General features: G+C 40.9%; 1 protein-coding gene across 1 annotated transcript in view; it reads right to left on the bottom strand.

Annotated features, from left to right (window-relative positions):
* The window catches only part of CDK6 (cyclin dependent kinase 6), a 226,415-nt gene that overhangs the window by 98,945 nt on the left and 104,343 nt on the right, over positions 1–23,127 (bottom strand). Inside the window, exon 4 of the mRNA XM_032402159.1 lies at positions 17,600–17,767. Within this exon, the coding sequence (XP_032258050.1) occupies positions 17,600–17,767 (168 nt within the window). The remainder of the gene's footprint in view (positions 1–17,599; positions 17,768–23,127) is intronic.

The raw sequence follows: 23,127 nt of genomic DNA, 5'->3' as shown, positions 1-23,127 counted from the left end.
ATGTACCCTCGGCCCCCACCTCAAAGAATGTCTGCTGGAAAAGAGCAGATCTTTGAAATTACAAAGCCCTGTTACCTCTACTTTCAGAATATCCTGCCAAATTCATAGAGGAACTGCAAAGATGAGTGGCCATTCCCAACCCTACTCACAGGGTCCTTGACTGCGAAGGGGTGCTCTTGTCACCCATGATTGTACTGCGGGTACCAGAGAAGCCAGATGGGCTCCTAGGGAAAGCCTTCCCTTCACAGAGGAAAGAGATTACCAGAATTTCTCCCAGGCCCTCCTAACAAACGATCAGGGACATGGAGCAGACAAGGCCAACGTTCAGGGGCTGATAGAAGCAATAGTAAAGCCCTTTTCCTCTAATGTGATTTGGTCCAACGCTGAACTGTGCCCTCAGAGAGGAGGCCTCTGTTAAACACTTTACATAGACTTTTTTTTTTTTTTTTGAAGATTTTATTTATTTATTTGCTAGAGAGAGGCAGCGAGAGAGGGAACACAAGTAGGGGGAGTGGGAGAGGGAGAAGCAGGCTTCCTGCCGAGCAGGGAGCCCGATGCAGGGCTCGATCCCAAGACCCTGGGATCATGACCTGAGCCGAAGGCAGACGCTTAACGACTGAGCCGCCCAGGCGCCCCAACATAAACTTTTTAAAGACGTACTGCATTAAACCCTGAAGTTCTAGAAATCTCTTGATTTCTTAGCTGGAAATCCCCCTGATATAAAGAAGCAAGTTTAAGTGGATGGCCTGGTCACTCTCTTGATATTTAGGATACAACCCAGTTTTTTGAGAAATTAGAACCTCTCATCTTGCAAATTTCTTCACAGCCAGAAATGTGGCTCTAAGAAGCAATTCAAAGCTAACCCATCCTTACGAATCCCCAAACCTCTTCTATTCATGCAAAATACAGATATTGTAAACGTTAAACAGAATTGTCCTGCACTTAAGCAAAGGAAAACTTTAAATAGTAATTACCCTAGACTTCTGATAAAAGTCAAGTCTGTTCCCAAAACTCCATCCAGGAGAAAATTTGTATATTTTCTCTGTGCCTTTGTGATGTAGATTTTCTACCCTCATCTTCTCTAGGACCTAACAGCCATTCTTTAAAAGGCAAATTTTATGGAGATGGTTCTCATCTGAAGAATCGAAAAGGCAGGAGGAGGTATTTGTATATTGGGCAAATGAAAAAATCCTGCATGTCCTCTCTACAAATATTTGTAAAAAGCTTTAGCCATCTGAGGTGAACTAAACCAACTGCCAAAACAAAATTTGAATTCAACTGTTCTTCTATAAACTAGTGAGTTTTGTATTGTTGTACCTGACTCATGGCTAAAATTTTATTTTATTTATTTTTATTTTTTAAAAAGATTTTATTTATTTATTTGACAGAGAGAGAGAGAGAGAGAGAGAGAGAGAGAGCGCACAAGCAGGGGGGATGGGAGAGGGAGAAGCAGGCTTCCCGCTGAGCAGGGAGCCCGATGCTGTGCTGGATCCCAGGACCCTGAGATCATGACCTGAGCGGAAGGCAGACACTTAGCGACTGAGCCAGCCAGGCATCCCTATTTATTTTATTTTTTAAAAGATTTTATCTATTTATTTGAAAGAGACAGAGATTAGCAAGACAGAGCACAAGCGGGGTCAGGCAGAGGGAGAGGGAGAAGCAGACTCCCCACTGAGCAGTGAGCCCCACGTGGGGCTTGTTCCGAGGACCCTGGGATCATGACCTGAGCTGAAGGCAGACATCGACGCTTAACTGACTGAGCTACCCAGGCGCCCCATGGCTAAAATGTTAAAGCAAAAGCTGTAAGTCTCTGTTTGCATCTGCCTCTGTGTGTGTGTGTGTGTGTGTGTGTGTGTGTGTGTGTGCTACAGATGTGTGATATTTTTCTGTCTCTGGATGGTATTGCCAAAATTAACATTGCTAAGAGCTTTATTTAACTGGCTTAAAATTAAGCACTTATAGATTAAATATTCCCTAAAGTTCTCAGAAATATAACAGAATGTTTTTCGGGTTTACATGATCTGAAAATACTATTTTTTTTAAAAAGATTTTTATTTATTTTTTTGAGAGAGAGAATGAGATAGAGAGCATGAGAGGGGGGAGGGTCAGAGGGAGAAGCAGACTCCCTGCTGAGCAGGGAGCCCAACGCGGGACTCGATCCCGGGACTCCAGGATCATGACCTGAGCCGAAGGCAGTCGCTTACCCAAACTGAGCCACCCAGGCGCCCCTGAAAATACTAAGTATTAAAGCTAGTTTAAGTTCATTGTTTTAATTAAAATAGACATGTCTTTAGAGTTACCAATATGGAATATAATGCAGGCATTAACTTCTACTCTTCCTGAGTTTACTAGTCAAACAAATTCATGTTATATTGTTGTCAGCAAGAGAAATAGCTTGGGATGATAGCAGGCTTTGTCTAATGTCTCATGAAGTTTTTGTGAGTAGTTGAAACGTAATCGTTGGGAGCAAGTGATTTAGACAGATGTAAGTAGGATAAGAGTTTTTAGGTGAACTTTTTACCAATAATTATGTTTAATGGTTTCTATACTTAAAAACAGTTTCCCAAATCTCTTTGTTAACTTGAAACTTTAAAGTTTTGCTAAGTTAAATTAAATGATGGGAAGCTCAATGAATATCTAGATCATTTCCAAATAAGACAAAATATTGAACACTAATTATGGAACATTAGTTTATCTACTTTTGGTTTTCTTATTATAAAGAACTAAAGATAAATTTGGGTCTGTTTGTAAACATGTCTTGTGTCATACTGAAAGACTGTACTATTTTTTTTTAAAAGATCATTTATTTAAGAGAGCACAAGCGGGTGGGAGGGGCAGAGGGAGAGGGAGAAGCAGACTCCCTGACCAGCAGGGAGCTGGATGCATGGCTCTATCCTGATCCCAGGACCCCGAAATCATGACCTGAGCCAAAGTCAGGCACTTAACCAACTGAACCATTCAGGCACCCCTGAAAGCCTGTACTATTAAAAAGGAGTACATGCTATTAGAAATCATGAAATGTATTTATAAATTTCCCAATCTAAAGAACGCTGGTATGACAGTTCATAACTGCTCACTTACTAGTTTTCACTAGAAATTAAGGTTTCTAAAGGAAGGTCAAAAATTTTAACTAATATATGTAATTAAGATACTATAAATAATAAGGGCAACACCTCTGTCTGTCAGGAAAGCAGGATGTGTTTTTGGCTAAAAAAAGCATACAAGGTATGGAGATTAGTTTGTAAAGGAAAAGAAAGTAAATTTGTCCTAAAATAAAACTGGGCCTGTATTTCAGAATGGGAAAGAGGAGAATAAGGGACAGAATGGTATAGAAAGTTGGCAAGAGAGAGAAAGAAAAAGAGAGAGAGGATTTTACGCGGTGTAATCAAGCTGGCTAAAGTTGAATTGTTATAAGAGTTTTTAAAATAAGCTTTAATATTAACAGCTTAGCACTATCAGATTTTGAAATGGCCATATTCACTCACACACCTATTAGAAGGGCCAAGATTCAAAACACTGACACCACCAAATGCTGATGAAGATGTGGAGCAACAGGAACTCTTGTTCACTGCTGGGGGCGGGGCATGGAAAATGCTACAGCTACTTTAAAAGACAGTTTGGCACTTTCTTGGGGCGCCTGTGGCTCAGTCCGTTAAGCATCTGACTCTTGATCTCAGGGTCATGAGTTCAGGCCATGTGCTGGGTTCCATGCTGGGCATGGAGCCTACTTAAAAAAATAAAAATAAAATTGACAGTTTGGCAGTTTCTTATAAGCAAAACATAAAAAAAAAGGGAAATAATGTGCATATTTTTCATCTTTTGATACTGCAATTTCTTGAAACTTAAGCCTACAAAAATATTAGTATTTGGCCGAAAAGGTACAAGCCCAAGGATGCTCATGGCAACCAAACGATGAGAAACTGCAAGGTTCATCCTAGGAGACTGGGTAAAAAACGTTAGGCATATTCATACAGTTAAGGTAAGGGAAAAATAAACAAGCTACAATGTTAGATATGGAAAAATGTGCAAGATAAATTGGAAAAAGTCCACAAAAGACTCCAAACAAAAATAATGTACATGTATACTAGAAGCACACTGCCTCCACATGCAATTAGTTGCAAACAAATACAAAAAGGTGGGAAAGTTTATTCACCAAACAGTCAACAGTGGCTTTTTCTGGGAGGAAACATTATTGAGGAGCTTCCCTTTACACCCCCCCCTTTTTTTTAACCTATATGGGATGTTTGAATTTTAAAATAATTGTAGCAATTAAAAAAGAATGTAGACTTAAAAAATTGATTGAGCGGCGCCTGGGTGGCTCAGTCGTTAAGCGACTGCCTTCGGCTCAGGTCATGGTCCCAGGGTCCTGGGATCGAGCCCCGCATCAGGCTCCCTGCTCAGCGGGAAGCCTGCTTCTCCCTCTCCCTCTCCTCCTGCTTGTGTTCCTTCTCTTGCTGTCTCTCTCTCTGTCAAATAAATAAAGAAAATCTTTAAAAAAAATAAAAAGTTGAGGAAGGAGAAGGGTTTAGAGGAGGGTTCTGACTCATGCATACAAATACCACAAAGGCAATGCAGAATGAAATGGCAGAACATGCCTCTGGATTTGGTGAACTGTGTCCTACAAATACAGTGGGCCCCCCTTATCTGTGGTTTTGTCTTCTGTGGTTTCAGTTACCAGTGATCAACGGTGGTCTGGAAGCATATGATCGTTCTGAGGTATCGTCAAAAGGTCAACAGAAACCTAATGCTACGTCACAGTCATTCTCCTCATGTCATCACATCACATAGGCATTTTATCACCTCACTGTCACAAACAAGAGGAGAAAGGGTAAATATACAGTACAAGAAGATATGCTGAGAGAGACCACATTCATGTAACTTCTATCACATATATTATTATTATTCTATTTTATTATTGTTGTTAATCTCTTAGTGTGACTAGTTTATAAATTCAACTTTATCATAGGTATGTATGTATAGGAAGAAACAACAGCCTAGATAGGGTTGGGAACTGTCCGCATTTTCAGGCATCCACTGGGGGTCTTGGAACATACCCCCGTGGTTAAGGCAGGGATAACTCTAATGCTATTTCTCTTTCAAAATGTCTCTTGATATCAAATTTATTTTTTTTTTTTAAGATTTTATTTATTTATTTGACACAGAGAGAGAGAGCGAGAGCAGGAACACAAGCAGGGGGAGTGGGAGAAGGAGAAGCAGGCTTCCCGCTGAGCAGGGAGCCCGACGCAGGGCTCGATCCCAGCACCCTGGGATCACGACCTGAGCTGAAGGCATACGCCTAACGACTGAGCCACCCAGGCGCCCCTTGATATCAAATTTCTAAAAATAAAATTACAGAGCAAATGGATGCTATAAATATCACATATTTAAAGCAACTGATGAATATCGTATTTTTCTTCAGTGTTACATGACTAACAATACTTGTCAACTATAATCAAATACTGAGAAAATTTGATGCTTTTAAAAACAGGCGCACATAAACCACCAGTGAAAAAGAAACCTGATGGAAAATACAAATGGGCTGATACTCTAGGTATGGTAGCAGCAACATGGCACTCAGATGTGGCATTTCAGCCACATGTCCTAAAATCAAGGAGTCCTTTTAGATGGGAAAGTAGAACAACAGATATAAAGACAAAGATTATATTTCGACTTGCTATAAAATTAGTAAAGAAAGTTCACACTTGAAGAAGCTTTACTTACTTCAAATGGATTGATTACTCAACCTTGTCAAAATCTCAAGTGTTCTGCCACATTTTTAACCTGAACTTGCCAGTAAAAGGCATGCTTGTGGCCAATTTGTGTTTGGGTAAGAGAAGAACACGTGAGTCTCTTTTTTCCTGGACTTTAACACTTTTATTTCATTTTATTTATTTATTTTTGGGGGGGGAGGGGCAGAGGGAGAGAGAATCTTGAGCAGGCTCCACACCCAGCACAAACCCAGATGCGGGGCTTGATCTCAAGACCCCGAGATCATGACCTGAACTAAAATCAAGAGTTGGATCCTTAACCGACTGAGCCACCCAGGCAAACCCCCTCCCCCCCGCCCTTTTTTCTTAACATTTTTAAACTCCCAATGGACTCTACTGGCTGTTGTTAACTACCTTTGTACAGACACGCAGTAAGAAACTGAGTGGCCAGACAGAATAAGAAGCTTTACATAATATATATAATCCTGAAATGGTTTAAGAAAATGCATATTAATCTATTAAATTAATTATATTATATTTTTTTAAGGATTTATTTATTTATTCGAGAGAGAGAGTGAGCGAGAGCGAGGGCGGGCAGTGGGAAGGGGCAGAGAGAATCTAGAGCAGACTCCCTGTTGAGCAGGGAGCCTGGTGCTGGGGCTGGATCTCATGACCCTGAGTCAAAATCAAGAGTCAGTCACTTAACCGAGTGAGCCACCCAGGTGCCCCTATTAAATTATATTTTAAATTGCAGAGGCTCCTTTTGAAAAACTTTGCCACAGCCATCTGCAAAGTACTTGATTATTTATCTATTTTACACATTAGTTTTTTTTTTTTTTAATAATACAGTTCTCTTAAAGCTATATTATGTTTTAGAACACAAGATTTGGTTACTACTGTAACTCCACTACAACAATCTCCCCAACTTACTACTGATAAATTAGCTATTTAACGTTAAAAATGGTTATGACTGGAAAAAGCATCATCAAGATCTAGCACATTCTGATAATACCTAACCAACTATCAGTCATGCATCTGAGTAAAAGCAATCAAGTCTTTGTCTTCCAGAATACCACTGAAATATTAACAAGGTTTTTTTTTCTAAAGATTTTACTTATTTGACAGAGAGAGGCAAAGCAAGAGAAGGAACACAAGCAGGGGGAGTGGGAGAGGGAGAGCCTGATGCGGTGCTTGATCCCAGGACCCTGGGATCATGACCTGAGCTGAAAGCAGAAGCTTAACAACTGAGCCACCCAGGCGCCCCGTAACACAAGGTTTTAGCAATGAAAGTGATCAATAAAACAAGTTTGATTCCTGGTGCTGTAACTTCAAAATGGATGCAGCTACAAGTTGTAATGACACCTTTCAGGGAAGCTGATGTTTAGGGGAAGCATCGCTTCCAAACGCACTCAGTACCCCCTAGTGCAGCCTCCCTCCACCTCCTCTACTCAGAAACCTCTTATTTCAGAACACACACACACACACACACACACACACACACACACACTCTTTACATTCACAGAGCAGCACCGTGTGCCTGTGTGTTGTTACCCCAAGTGCTGAAACAGATATGACAGCTACTTACATTAGAGGCAAATCAAAAGTGCATGGGAAAGGAATGCCTAGCTTTATCCTGGAGAGTCAGGCTGACTTCAGGGAGGAGATGCCATTTGTGTGGAGTCTTGAAGAATGAGTAGGCATTTGTTAGGCTGAGAAGGGGAGAGGCAAGCTAAGTGGAGAGAAGGTCTAAGGCATGGAGGCACAAAATCTAATCGCATGCTGTTTCAAGCAGGAGGACAGAGGTCTGGAGTGGTGAGATCACAGGGGTGTGTGGATGGGTTTGGGGTGGGTGGATCAGTAGGGATGGAGAGAAAAGTTAGGAACAAACCGCTGCAGAGTATCTAGACTTTTTAACCTGTGGGCAATGGGGAATCAGTGGCGATTTTTACTCCTTCTTCATCTCCCCAAGCTTACTGGTTTCCCACGGTTGGTCCACGCTACATGGCCGCTCCCACAGCTCCTTTCTACAAGCCAGTCTTGTCTTTCCAGGAAAAAGAACATCAGCTTTTCAGACTATAGTCCTGATCTTTCATCCACTCTGGAAGAGTGGGATTTCACAGTCATCTAAAGAAATGTTCATGCATATATGTGAAGACCATCATTTTTGGAATTTATCTCATCTTCCTCACAGTAACTTTTTCCATTCTTTAGAAAGTTTTAATTGTAATTTTTCTAATCTGCTTTTTTTTTTTTCTAAACTAGTAAAAGCTAGTTTTCTGGAACTAGGTTACAGACAGACTTTGGCCCATTTAACAAGGTCAGACTGTTTATTCTTGACAGAATTCTTTCCCACTGTAAAAAGGTACTTTTAAATGCCACATTCCAAGAGCGGTGCCAATAAGCCACTGAAGCATATTTTCCCACAAGAACTGATACCATGTGCGGTCCCCACCTCACTGCAATCACCCAGCGTTACATAAGGTACAGAGAGCATTCAACGTCACTGCGAAATCTATCAACTAGAGTCTACCAGCAAGTCTTCAGAAAACGCTTCCTTCTATACATTTCAAAGCATCGTAACCTTTCAAAAGTAAATAATCAAAATAAAAATGAGAAAAAGAAAGGCAAGGGTGGCTTTAGAAATTAAAAAAAAAAAATTAAGATGGCAGAAGAACAGAAACCTTGTAGCTTTGTATTAGTAACCAAACCTAGAAGTAGTAGAGACTTTTCTCCCTTATTTTGGGGCTTTTATGGCTGAGTTGTTAAATTTATAGCCCCACTTTTAGATTCTGCCAACCTTCAAAATAAATACATGAGCAGTGCTAAAGTAAATTCTCCTACGCTTTCCCCTTCTTTCTTTTGGATGCTTCCTTGAGTCTTGAAGGTAGATTATTCCTCCGCAGCCAACTGTAAAGTTTAACATTCAAATTTATGAGGGATTTAAAAATCATCAGTATCCTTACAGACTATTGGGGGCAACGATGTCACTCAAACTCTGTGCTTCAATCGTCAGAGAAAAGGAAAACAGAGAGAGCAACAAGAGGAATAGCTCAGCAACCCAAAGAGCATCATTTAGAAACAAATTTGGCATATTAGCAATATGGTCAATAAAATATTAAAGAAAATCCAGCATCACAAAGCAATCATATAAAAGTTTGAGCTTCACTTTTAGAAAGACCTTTACAGATTAACATAAACATGTACCTGATCTCCGTAAGAACCCAAGTAGACTAAATAACCAAAAGAAACTACAATGCAGACATTCTCAACCTTTTCCTATAACATCATGGTTCCTCCGAAGATCCAAGAGATCTTAATTTTTAATTAAAACATATCCTACAGAAAATGTTAAGTGCACAAGCTGGGGAGGTGTATGGAGGTTTATGATCTTGAAGAAGGAGGGATGAAGGACACTGATTATCAGTAAGTTAGGAATGGCTGACCAGACAGACATTCAAAGTGCAAATGTTACTTCCTCAGGGCTCAAAAGTTGCTATGAGGGAGTGAAGCAGGCAACTGGGAAGATTAGCTAAAAGTCGTGTCTAAAGCAAAAAACCAAAACAAAACAAAAACCCCAAAAGACAAAACAAAACAAAACCCAACCAACCAAACACACAAAAAACCAAAACAAAAACAAAAAACAAAAAAAATAAAACAAAAACAAAAAACCACCACACACACACACATAAACAAAAACACTTTAGATGTCACTTTGATGATGCAGTGACCCAAGAAGCAACATGGGAAATGTGGTTGAAAATTCATTCACTGATTCACAGGTGAAAACAGGGAGCTGGGAAAGAACTTAATGAAGTTCAAGGAGTAGTGAGAAATTTGGTGCGGTCAGATGACCGGGAGTAGGTGTTTATGTGAATGGGGGTGATCTCTGAGTGGGAGGACAGAAGAGTAGGCTGGGGCTACACTACAAAAAAACTTTGCATGCCATGCTTACAGAGTTGGAATTCATTCTTTAGACACTGGAGAATCATGAGGATTCATTTCATTCACTCATCATGTATTTATCAAGTGCCAACCATGTGCCAGAAAGGCGCTGTGGGAAACACTAAAATAGTATAAGATTTGGATTGAGGGTATAAAAATGGATATATCCAATGTAACAGAAGCTCAATAACATATCTCAACACAGGAACTTACACCATGAGTCTGCCAAAGCCCAAGCAAAATGAAGATACTGCCACCTGTCCTTCCTCCCCTGGAAGTAAGTAGTGACATTTGTAAAACACAAGCAGCTCACATATCCAAAGAATATGTGAAAGAGGAGGTAAAAATGCAAGTTACAGAAACACTGCTTTATATTCAATTCCAAGGATTGTGTCTTATACTCCTTTGGATGAACATTAACACAACCGAGTTAGGCAAATTTAGGGGAGATAAAATGATCCCATTAAATAGTTTGTCAGACTAGCCCCTAACCAAGCAAAGAAGGCACATTCCCCTTAAGAATGGGTTAGCCTGGTGATGGGTATTAAAGAGGGCACATACTGAATGGAGCACTGGGTGTTATACGCAAACAATGAATCATGGAACACTACATCAAAAACTAATGATGTAATGTATGGTGACTAACATAACATAATAAAATTTAAAAAATGTAAAAAAAAAAAAAAAAAAGAATGTTAAACTAAGACCCAACAAAACCTTTTCCATCTCCTGGATCCCTGAGAAACCCTTTGCCTGCAAAACCTTTCTAAAGCACTTGGTCTTGTGAACCTTCAGACAATGCTTGGTCTGGACACTCAGACTTGGCCTCAAGTTCTGAGATCTGAACAGCATCATACAGGGTGTCCATACGATAGAATATAAAAAACCAGGTGACAACCAGATCACGTCTCTGTGGTACCTTGATAGGACATGGTGGCCAAACGGATGTATGGAATCAAAGAACATCCTGTCCTTTCTTTGAGTAAAACACCCTCCAGGGGGTAGCATTACAGTTAAAACCTTTTCGTCCAGAACTAATTGGCAACAGTGACCACTTATGAAGAAGCTAGAATTAGGTGAGTCAAATGAGTATCTTTTATACACAAGGAAAGCAGTCTTTTGATTAACTTCACAAGTACACGTGGTACAGCCACACACCCACATGCAGACACACACACGGAGATACATTAGCTTCCGGCATGGGAGAAATTCTCACCGTGGTCATCAATGATTGCCTTCACTTCGGGAGGCAGAGTTCACCTATCAGATGGTAGCTCAAAATGGGTTTTACTGCCGCGGAGAATGCGCAACGAAGGATCTGGACGGGTTTTCATGTTTGTGTTGGCGCTGGCATTTTCCACGTACCCAGCCCTGGGAATCCTGAAGAAGACGTGTCCTGTTCCCAGCGCTGTGCACTGCCCCATTGTGTTCCACTTTCCTCACTGGTGAAAGTGAAAACGAAACCAGCACAAACACTCCATTGTTCACTATGAAATATGTACTGGCAACTGGAAATGTTCACAAAACAGACCTGGTTGTGTCATGGCGAGGGGACGTGGAGTGGGGGGGGGGAGTTACGGGCGCCTTTCCGGCTTCAGAGGTGCGTCCTGCACTTTCGCTGAGGTGCTGAGGCGACAGGGCTTTGGGTTTTTTCCATTATACTCGACTCATGCTCTTGGGCTGATTTACTCAGCATGCACTGGCAGTGTCTGCAGGCTTCTGGGGGAGCAACTCGGCTGCCCGAGCTGAGGCACAAGCCCTGCCAGGTCTCCATAGGAAATACAGCACGCACGAAGAGGAAACAAGCATAAACAATTTATTTTCTCCCGTAAAAGATGACATTGTTCTCCCATCTCTGGTCCCGCTTCACTTTGTCAAGTTGGTGGTGCCGGCGGGGTGCTCTAAAGTGAACTATTCCAGACACAGACAGAGAAAATGAGCACAGACTCTGTGATGTGCATATCCAGGGGGCCTGCCTCCAGGCAGGTTCCGACAGGACGATGCTGCTGACCTCCCTGGGCATCTTGCTTCCTGGCCTGACCCCCAGCCCAGGAGGGCTCCTGAGACACAGGACTTGATCGGACTGTGTCCCTTCCCCTTAATGCACGTCCGTCGCTAACTATACATTGCTTTTTGTGGTTATTTTATGAAGATCTGTCTCCTCATTTTGATGAGGAGCTCCATGAGAGCAAAGACCTTGTCCTAGTCCCCATTACCCCTCAGGTTCGCTGACAGTGCTTGGCACACGGGAAGTGATCAGTAATTATTTGTTGACTGAATGCTACGACTCCATTTCATTACTCTTCTCCCTTAGGCTCATCAAAAAGTTTCTGAATCCGCAAAGTTCCTCCAGGGTTTACTAAATGGTACCAAACTAGGGTTAGAGTAGGAAATCATCCACTGCTAGAGGCATGAGATTGGGATGTGAGGAATTCTGAGTTTTTGTAATAACTGTGGTATTAAATAAATGAATGATCTGAAGTAAAGTAATTTGGAGAATCATTTATTCCCCAAGTGAGTTTTTCTAATTTGTGGAGCTGTGAAATGAAAGTCTTCCCAGGTTTACTGTTTACTTGTTGTCCTTTGGTGATTTCTACAGAGAGGAAGATGTTTTCAGAACACAAGTGTCTCTCTCTCTCTTTTTTTAAAGATTTTATTTGTTTATTTGAGAGAGAGAAGAGAGCGAGTGAGCAAGCGAGCTCGGGGGGAGGGACAGAGAGAGAATTCCAAGCAGACTCTGCACTGACCAGGGAGCCGGTCACGGGGCTGGATCCCATGACCCTGAGATCACAATCCACGCTGAAATCAAGAGTTGGATGCTTAACAGGCTGAGCCACCCAGGCGCCCCCACAACAAGTGTCTCTTAATAGGATAGATGATGTGGGGAAAAAAAAGACCCTTGGTGAAGGGGAATATAATTCACTTAGTGAGAATTTCATTAAGTCACTAAAAAGACGGGAGAAATTTCTTACTCTTCCATTATGGTACAAAGTGGAATTTTCCTCCAAACTATGTGTCTTACACACAAGCACTGGAGGAAAAATGCGAATTGTACCTTTTGTCTAATGGTTGTAGAAAGGCCCTCCAACTGCACTGAAAAGTCACTGTAAGGCTGCTCACTGCAGAGCAGAGACGGGTTTGCAGCAGGCCATTCCTGGACTTTATCTCAGCACGTGGAGTTACAGAGACACGAAAAGGAACGACCTCATTTTCAGGTGTAGACTTCTCTCTATCCACAGGCAGCTTCCTAGCGACGGTCCTGGGGGAGTGTCTGGGTGGTCTGGCAAATACATGTGGACGTAAAACCATCAATACTGGCAGTGCTCTGGGCGGCCCTTGAAAAAGTCTCACGTACGGTGAGCGTAGCACGGTGTGTGCACTGCTGCAATTATGCAACCGGGGGATTTTAAGGGGGTGGACACACACAGGAGTGAATCAAGAGAATGTCTGGCTTTTCCTAAGCAACAATCCATTTACGAGACGTTCAAGTCTGCACAAGTTTGGCAGAAGTTTTTTTTTTTTTTTTTTTTAAAGATTTATTTATTTATTTGAGAGAGAGAGAATGAGAGAGAGCACATGAGAGGGAGGAGGGTCAGAGGGAGAAGCAGACTCCCTGCTGAGCAGGGAGCCCGATGCGGGACTCGATCCAGGGACTCCAGGATCATGACCTGAGCCGAAGGCAGTCGCTTAACCAACTGAGCCACCCAGGCGCCCTGGCAGAAGTTTTATTATGAGGTCTACATAAAAAAATAAGTTAGCCAGGGGAAGCCTGGGTGGCTCAGTACCTTGAGCATCTGACTCCTGATTTCGGCTCAGGTCATGATCTCAGGGTCGTAAGACTGAGCCTGCTTGGGATTCTCTCTCTCCCTCTGCCCCTCCCCCTGCTCTCTCTCTCAACAACAAAAAAGGTAAGTTAGCCAGAAGGTACAAGTTCATGCCTTAGTGTTCTCCACTGTGTCAAAATGTGGCATGAGCTAGTTGTTTTTTGATTACAATTTTAACAAGACTTAAAATATTATATTTTAAAAAACAGACTATTGGAACATTTGTGGAATCTCTGGATGCCCTTTGTAGAACCCAGTAATTCCACAGAACATAGTCTCATACCCTCTGACGTACTGGAGCCTACGGTGTGGAGAGGAGGAAGGGAGAGGGGATGGTAGGTGAGAGCCAGAAATACAGACGTTTGATTTTCCTGAGCTATTTATGATCTACTTGGTGAATTCAGACTTAACCTGGTCACAAACTGCTTGTCTTGAGTCTCAGTTTCCCCACTTGCAAAGGTGGTTGGTGAGGAGTTCTCCAAACACCGCATCTAACAGCAATAGCACCGTATCACCCTGCGTGCCGTACGGTCCAATTCGAAAAAGCGGTTAATAACGATTTTGCATCACAGAGATGTGAAGAGATGTGAAGACTGCTCCCTCCCTGAGCTGCTGTTCATAGCGCTTCATGATGATCAGAGTCATCATCACACTGCTGGTGATGTCCCAGGTTCTGCTCCTCAGACTCTCCGGGTCAGACCTGCGAGCACAACCAGGTGTGGCCAAAACTGCTGGCTGAGCGGTTGCTCTCTATTTTTCTCTTTTATCCTGACAGACAAAAACGAGTTGCACCATACACTGCATTTGACACGGGAAGTACTCAGAAATGCCGACTTTAGAATGACCCTAAATATAATTTTAGCTAGCCTTGTTGTCATTCTGTTGAATAAGCATATATTATTGAAACCCTTCTGTCACCAAGATTATATAACCCCGTGAGTCATGATCCTTACACACATCACTTATGTGCAATGGAAAGAACCTCCCTGTAACCTACTCTCTTTGTTTTTCCACAAACGTAGTAGTATTTCAATACTGGTCACAGGAGTGGATTTTCATGGCTTCAGAGAAATTTCTGATAGAAATAACCCACGTCAGGTATTAAGTGTAACAGGGTCCCACCGCTCTCCACAGTCCCCAGCTCCTTCCTACACCACAAGAGGTCTCACACACATATTTACATGCATTCCCATCCCAATGTGCACACTCTGCCCGTTTGGCTGCAAACTGTTGCCCTCAGACTTGGGTGGACACACAAGTGGTACAATCTGCTGTCAGGAGGAAGGACCCATTCGGGTCAGGGAATTGCAATGCCCTGAGTGTGGCGGGAAGGGGGAGGGGGGTCTCAGACTCTAGCTGGAGCATCTCCCTGGCAGCCTGGATTCGATGCTCCACGAAGGGAGGCCCGGCTGGTACAGGGCCAGTGCAGGCTCCTCTAAAGTATGACATCCAGGCCAGGGGCCCCTCCTGCCTGAGTCTGTGAGGCATTCACTGTAGCCATTCACGTCTTCATTCTACAACCTTTAAATAAATAGGTATTTGTTACACACCCTAAGTTACGCACCACCCACAGCTACGACAATCGTCCACTCTTAAACTGTCCTAAATTTCTTCCCAAAAGGCCAATTCCTTCCAGGAGCATACAGCCTGATATAGAAGACCCTAAAAATAATTACAACCGAGAGAGAAAACGGTGTTATGAAAGACATGAGTAAGATGTCATTCTGAACCACTGAAGGAGGAAGGTGGGACTGATTTCTGCAGGGAGTACCAGAAGGGGACATTTAAGTCAGGCTTTGGAAGAGAACTAATATATTAGCATTTCTCGTGGCTGTACGATGCCAGTTTCGAATCAGTTAACTTGTAATTCCTTTAACATTCCACAGATTAAGTTGATTCCCAGGTCCTGTATGACATAACCCTCTAAAAAATGTGTATTTCCAGGAAGTGGAGCGCAGTCTTTTTCTCTTCAAGAAATTCTAAAAATAAATACCAGTTCAGTCTGAAAAACTGATTCTAAGTCTTTATATATCACCACGTATACGGTAACTAATGCATCACTATACTAAACGGACTTTTCCTTAAATAGAAAAACACAAAACAATGGGAAAAATTTTAAATGCAGTACCCTTTAGGAATCATAACCTTTATTACTGACATTAAATTCCAGCTATCGTTCTTGCAAATAATGTTAAATTTGTTCCAGTGTCTTTCCCAGTTGCTAGGATTTTTTACTTTATGTCACCATATGAAATACAGAGTATGCAGTACAAATTAGACACTGAAAAATCAGGTATTTATGACTGCCTTTCCCCTTTTCTCTGTGAAATAATTTGTCTACATTTTCCTGTCTGAACATATCAACTTTCAGCAAGAATGGAATGTTAATTGATGTTACGCACAAGCTGGGCTATCATTCCTCAAATTTAATAAGCAAAAAAATAAAAATAAAAAAAATAAAAAAAACCCAACTGGGTTTCCTGTTTTTATTTATGGTTTTTTGTGCCCATTTCGGGGGAATCAAAATAAAGAGTTGGCTCAGTTATGCCTCATCCTTCCCTCAATTAAAGTACCCAAGGAGATCAGTTCCTTCCATTTGCTTCCCCGATGACCACTGGAATCACAAAGCCTATTTAAACTTTTCCTCAGGGATGCCAAACAACATGCACAACTATATTCTAGGGAAGCCCACAGCCTACCTAACCCTTCCCACTGGGGAAACACACAGACTCAGCAGTTCGGCTGTGATTATATAAGAATACAAGGGCTCACTCGAACCAGCCCAAAGCTGAGGCGTATCCTTGAAATACCGTCTTGTGCTTTGTCTTCTCAAAACCATGATTTCTCTTTCAACAATGGTGACACACTCCAAGGAAACCTCTGTAAAAATTCTGACGCCCTAGGTAAAGCATAAAATGTTGGGAAAGTATGCGGTCTTAGTGTCCAGGTTGTAGTAACCATATTTTGGCGGTGGGGAAATGGAACACTTTTGTAAACTGAATGTTTTCCTAAGCCAAGATATCTCAGAGAATTTCCAACTCCCCTTCTGTCTATTCCTCAGCTGAGGCATTAGCGAATTCGGGTAAACAATTCTTTGGTGGGCAGAAGATCAGCCTCCTAGTGGTCACTGCCATCCCCCAAGTCATTAGGATGACCAAAGATGCTGCCATACATTTCTCAGCAATGCCCTCCCCCCAGGGCAGTGCCGCCCCTGACGGAGAATCGCTTCAACGCTAGAGATGGACTACGTGAAAAATGACATATTGACCCAAGAAGAGTCTTTTTTTTTAAGGCTTCATCTAATGCTTTGAGGACAATTTTTATAGTCTTCATGGACCCAAGGGGATTCTTGGCATCAACCTCCTACCCCAAGTAAGTAGCACAGTAAAAGGACATTCCCTGGCTTTTTGTATCTTTGCATGAATTCACTGCATGTAAAACAGGTCTTTCAAAGATAAAAGTTCTTAGTGCCTACTTCACGGTTTTGTGTCTGAAGGAGACAAAAAAACCCTAGGATACCATAACTGTCATTCTTTGACAAAACAGGCCCTTGGGTTTACCCTTTATTTTGGCTTGGACGAAGGCATCACCCAGCAGCGGAGGTGGGGTGGGGGGAGGCTGCTGCTTATTCGTGGGGCAACCTAGTTCACTGTAAATTCAATTTCGTCTTCATAGTCAGCACCACAGCTTCAGAAGAGTGCTCTCACACACCTGTGCAGGTACCTGGCTGTTTCTCAAACCAGGATCCTACAGACAGATCAGCGTTCCTGGGACTCTGCTTCCCTAAACCCTTGAGCTGTGTTTCCCCACATTTTGTGTATGCAGCTCTGAAAACAGTGGTTACGGCAAAAAGCATTTGGAAACTTGTAACTGATTCCTTTCTAGTGGTGACAATGTAATGGAGGGTTTCTGCAATGGGTCCTTCTGGGACAAGCCCGGTCGGGATGCGTCTGTAATTGTAAGCAAAATCCTTTCTTTCTAGCCCTGCTTTTTAAAAAGTGCAAAGACATTCTGTCCACCAACTGAGCACAGGCAGTAATAATCTTAGGGGCATGGTATGGGGGCAGTTTGTCATTTAAAAGAGGAAACATGAGCTTGATCAAAGAATAGCACTTTCTCACTCACCACTGAGGTAAGAGCCATCTGGAAACTGTAGATGCGGGCAAGGCCGAAGTCAGCCAGCTTTATTTGTCCACTGCTGGTCACCAGAATGTTCTGTGGTTTTAGATCACGATGCACTACTCGGTGAGAATGAAGAAAGTCTAGACCTCGGAGAAGCTGAAACATCATATCCTAAATAAAACCAAAAAAGAAAATCAATAAACTGTCCCAACAGAGATTCAACAGGCTGAATCCTCAGTGCTGGAAAGCATTCGATGAATAAATGAATTCGTCTCCTTTCCTACCTCTCCAGTCTCCCATTCTCAAGGTCACTAACAAAAAATTTCACATTGACCTGTATTTTATTAATGAAAGTAAACTTTAAAAATAGTTTCAGATGGTATGGGAAATATTCTGGAAGATAAATACCAAACTGGTGTCTGTAGTGAACTGGGGAGAGGAAGTAAGTGGTAAGAGGGAGATATTTTTTATTTCATACACCTTTATATGGTTCAATATGTTATTTCAACAATTAAAATCCAGTAAATGATAATAATATTAATGGTAATTCCTACTACTTTTATAGCACCGAACACTAAGCAGTCACTACATGTCAAGCACTGTTCTAAACACATTCTGTTTAGTAACTCAATATACAACCCAACACTGAGGTAAATAATAGCATTACCTCCATTTCATAGGTCTAGAAACTGATTCCCAGGTGTAAATAATTAGCCCCAAGTAACAGCACTAGCCAAGAGATAAGTCTTGATTCCAACTATAGCCTAGAAAAAGTGGGTTCAAATCCTCAAAGCACTCCTTTATTAGATCAATGTTCGAATGAGTACGTGAAGCCAGGTAAGCCATTTAATCTCACCAAGCCTCCATTCTCCCGTCTGTAAAATGGGGAAGCAACAAAACCTACTTCAGAGGATCACTGTTTGTAAAGCACGTAGCGTAGTAGTAAGCGTTCAATAAATGGCAGCTCTTATTGCTATCATTATCAACTGGCATGGAGACGGGGTGGGGGGGGTGTTCAAAAAATAAACCAGTGTCACATCTTTTTCTAACTTTGGAACCGGTAAAATTAGAGAGAAGATTTAAACCTCAGAAAGTGTCTGAAAGTAGGAATTTAAGATGCTGACCCCTGGATCCTTCGAAATCTCGAGTTAACAAGATTGACCCACCCTCCAAGATATTGTGCAAATGGTGTACACAAGGGAGGATGGAATTATTTTGTTCATATAAGGATTAGAAAAATGGGAGGGCAGCATCATGGGCTTCAGAGCCGGCTGAGACTGTAAGGACACACTTGTTCACCAGCTGGACCATATTTGGTTATTGGTTCACGGTCCTGGTTTTTCGTTCAGAGCTGGGAGTTCTGTCTTTACATGCCAGCTTGTTGAAAACCAAAGCCTCAGTTTTCCATAAAATGAAGAGAAGATAGTGCTTATTTTTTATAGTATTATGAGATTACATGAAGTAACGTATGCAAAGTGGGTGGTGCAGTTCCGGCACGTGGTAAGCATTCAATGAATGACAATCATTCAAGTGTCCTGTTTCCCCAGGGGAGACAGTCAAAAACAACTGTAAGACAATGTGGACAGTGCCATCAGGAACTTGCCGAATCCTCAGCATTGGAAACAAAGCACTGAGCAGAGGTATGCAATGTCACAGGTGTGCCAGAATCCCTTTGAGATGCACCTCCATGGACATTCTGGCTGGGAGGGTTTACATTCTAGGTTTTCGAAGGCAAAACTCTTGGCAAAAACTGCACTGGTGAGGGTCAGTCCTTCAGGACCTGAGAACCATGGCAAGTCACACACCTCACAATACACACACTTCCAGTGTGAAAATGAAGCATGCAATGTTAACGAAAGCACTGGGGCCAATCAGTCATTACTGGAAACGTATGCACGTGACTTGTAAGCCCTGGATTTTAAACAGCATGATTAACCTAAAGTAATGCCATGCCGGCCTATCATCTTTCCCTTCTTATATATGCTAAACACCACCCATTTAACACTGTACAAAGAATAAATCTGTTTGGTTCATTTTTCAGTGTTCAGATGCTTTAAGCAGACAATTAGCAGAATAAAAATGTTAAAATTTGAAGTAATTAATAATAAAGCCCATCTAAAGTTTATAAAAAGCCTGAACCAGAGGAAAAAAAAAAGTGTGTATTGCTTTTATTTCGGTATTTATTTATATAGGACGTACTACGTCTTTCTTATTAAATTGGTACATGCTTAATGCAGAAACATAAAATTTTTTTAAAAATCCAGAGGAAGGTGGTGCCTGGGTGGCTCAGTCGGTTAAATGTCTAACTCTTGATTTTGGCTCAGGCCATGATCTCCGGGTCATGAGATGGCAGTGCGCAGTATGCTTGTCCCTCTCTCTCTGCTCACGTGTGAGCGCGCGTTCTCTCAAATAAATAAATAAATAAATAAATAAAATATTTTTTAAAAAATCCAGAGGAAGAACAGAAATCACTCAAAATCCTACCATTCAGAGAACAGAGAAAACTTCACTGTTAAATAATTTTTGTCTTTCTGGTCTTTCAAAAATTACAGATGTTGCTATATTTGTAAGTATAAGTATATCGTATTTACATATATAAATATTATATATAATGTATAGCACATATAAAGAATATTAATATACACTTGTATTTATAAATAAAAATGATTATTATTCTGTACACATCATTTTGTGGTTGTTTTAAAAACACTTAATGATTCATTATGAATATTTTTGCCACGTCAACAAAATTCTTCTACAATATATCTTTTTTTTTTTTTAATGCAACATGATTTTTAATAGCGGCATGGTTTTCCTCCCTGGGATATGCCATAATCATTATTATTTGGTTTTAGTTGCGTTATTTTGGAACTTATACTGAGAGTCTAGTTCCCCTTCATTTAAAGGCTGGGGTACATTAAAATGACTTGTCACCATTGTATCTATTACAACCAGCACGGTTTAAGTAGTGCCAAGCCATATAAGTGCACTAACGCTGATTCCATGTAAATGATGCTTATAGATGTATGGGAAGTTGATTTTACATAAGGATTACCATTCTTTAGATTTTATTAGGCTATTTAAAAAATTTTTTCGGTGAGCAAACAGGGTTTTCTTTTAAACCTACAATATCCAGCTACAGTTCCCCTACAATATCCAGGGGAACTATGTGAGCTTTAAATTAAATGATTTATAAATTTTTTGCCCAAGTCTCATTATCTTCAGTAATTCACCTGTGAGGTAGGTTGATGCACGTTATAGACTTACAATAACTGTTATGTGGGAACCCTCCTCAATCTTTAACTGTCATTCACTGGAACACCTAATCTCGAAGGGAGAATATACTCCGCTATGTCAGGGACTCCAATCACAAAGAAGAATAAGACATGGTCCCAATTCCTGAGAATGATATGAATGAATGAAACTGTAACACTAAACAAGGCAGGAAAAACACCTTTCCTTCAGAATCACAAGAAGTGCTTGGATCAAAGACATTTCAAAGGATTCTTTACTTAAGTTTATTATCTGTTCGATCTCAGTTTATAGTATTGTGAGACATACTTTTAAATTAGCTCCTCAAGATTTTAATCTAAATTAATCTTATACAAGATACATATTTCACAGTAATCCTGGTGATACAAGGCAATGAAACTACGGATACTGCCAATTAAGGCTCTTTATGTTAAACAGAGATTTTTACGTTACAGTGCACAATTCTGGTAGCAAAGGTTTAAACATCTAGTCATACTTAGGATACCTACTAGTCACTTGGGGCCCTCACTCTGTATCTTTCTGAAGCATGTTTCAACAGGACACCATCATGGAATGAAGTCTGGCTCCCAGTGATTTTGGGTGGGGTTTTGTCCTTGGTCACCCCCTTAGAAGATTCTGGACTTCAGTCTGAATACTAGAAATCTGTAAAGCTGTGTAATAATTTCTTATAGGTGTTCTAAAGGTTCAATCCTGTTATTTCTTCAAAAAACAAACAAACAAACAAACTGAAAACTTACCTCAAGGTTTTCTAATGGGAAAAACTTTTATCATTGGGTCTTTTTTCCAACTACATAGTGTAATTAGTTCCAAAAGATACTAAAACACCCAATTTATATACCATATAGTAAATCACACAAATAACAGCTTTCAATGGACAATTCTGGATTTTTGGCTTTATCTATGTTGACATAGTCATGTCCTCAAGGTTTTAGTGACAAAAATGTACATCAACAGCCTATCTATTTAAAAACTAAAAATAAGACATACACAACCTGTAGTCAATCATTTTTGTCCTCCTTATAATGTGTAAATTACAGTGTTTTCAAATTTGTTATTCAAGTTTCAAGTATCTTCATAATGATTTGTTGTTTCCTACAAAGGCCTCCTATCTAGCTTGTTTTCTATGGAGGGTATTACAGGAGTCTAGAGTCTAAAATGGATCACATACAACAAAGGTATTTTACATTAAACTGACACCATGTTGGTTTAAGGTAGGGGTTATGATTAGGAATAGAAATAAAAGATCATGATCGCTTACACATAAAGGGTGATGGTAAAAGCCATAAAGAAAGAAGAGCCCTTTAATAATAATGACAATAATAATAATGACAATTCCAGGGCTAGTCCTAGAATCTTTTTTTGTTTTTGTGGATCATGACTATATGTTTTAAAATTCTTTATCATGGTGAAATACAAATAACATAAAACTGACCATCTTAACCATTCTTGAGTGTAGAGTTCAGTACTGAGTTTATTCACACTGTGGTGCTACCAAGCTCCAGAATTTTTCCATCTTACAAAACTTAAAACTATACCCATTGAACAATTCCCCATTTCTCCCTCCTCTCCAGACCCTGGCAACCACTCTCCTAACTCTCTATTTCTATGAATCTGACTACTCCAGATACCTCAGTGGACTGGAATCATACTGTATTTGTCTTTTTGTGACTTGCTTACTTCACTTAGCAAAATGTCCTCAAGATTCAATCACGTGGTAGTGTATGTCAGAATGTCCTTCCTTTTTAAGGCCGAATGATATTCCATTGTATGTATATTCCACATTTTGCTTATCCATTCATCTGTTGATGGACATATGGGTCGTTTCCACCTTTTGGCTACTGTGAATAATGCTGCTACGAACATGTGCGTACAAATATCTCTTTGCAACCCTGCTTTCAATTATTTGGGATATACATACCCAGAAGTGGAATTGCCAGATTTAGTCCTAGGATCTTTTAAAATCACAGTTCACCTGTAAAGTATGGTATGATATTACTACACAGAGCAATGGAGTAGTGAATAACGAAGCCACGTCTGAGTCAGCTGGCAGGTCCTTCAAACACTGGTGACTTCACTCACTCCTATCTCTGTGCACAGGGGGAATCTGCTGAATGTCTCCACATCAAGCTGACTGTATGGTACACACCTTTATTCTACTTCAAAACTTGACAGAAGCTCCTTCATGCTTCCACTGATCAATTCCTAACAACAACAATGGGCTGCAAAGACTGCTTTATCAACAGGTTCCCCCCACTTCT

This window comes from Phoca vitulina, unplaced genomic scaffold, assembly GCF_004348235.1.
Source record: "Phoca vitulina isolate PV1807 unplaced genomic scaffold, GSC_HSeal_1.0 scaffold4, whole genome shotgun sequence".
NCBI classification, from domain to species: Eukaryota; Metazoa; Chordata; class Mammalia; order Carnivora; family Phocidae; genus Phoca; species Phoca vitulina.
Note: the sequence above shows the minus strand (reverse complement) of the source record. Positions and strands in the feature narration are given on the sequence as shown.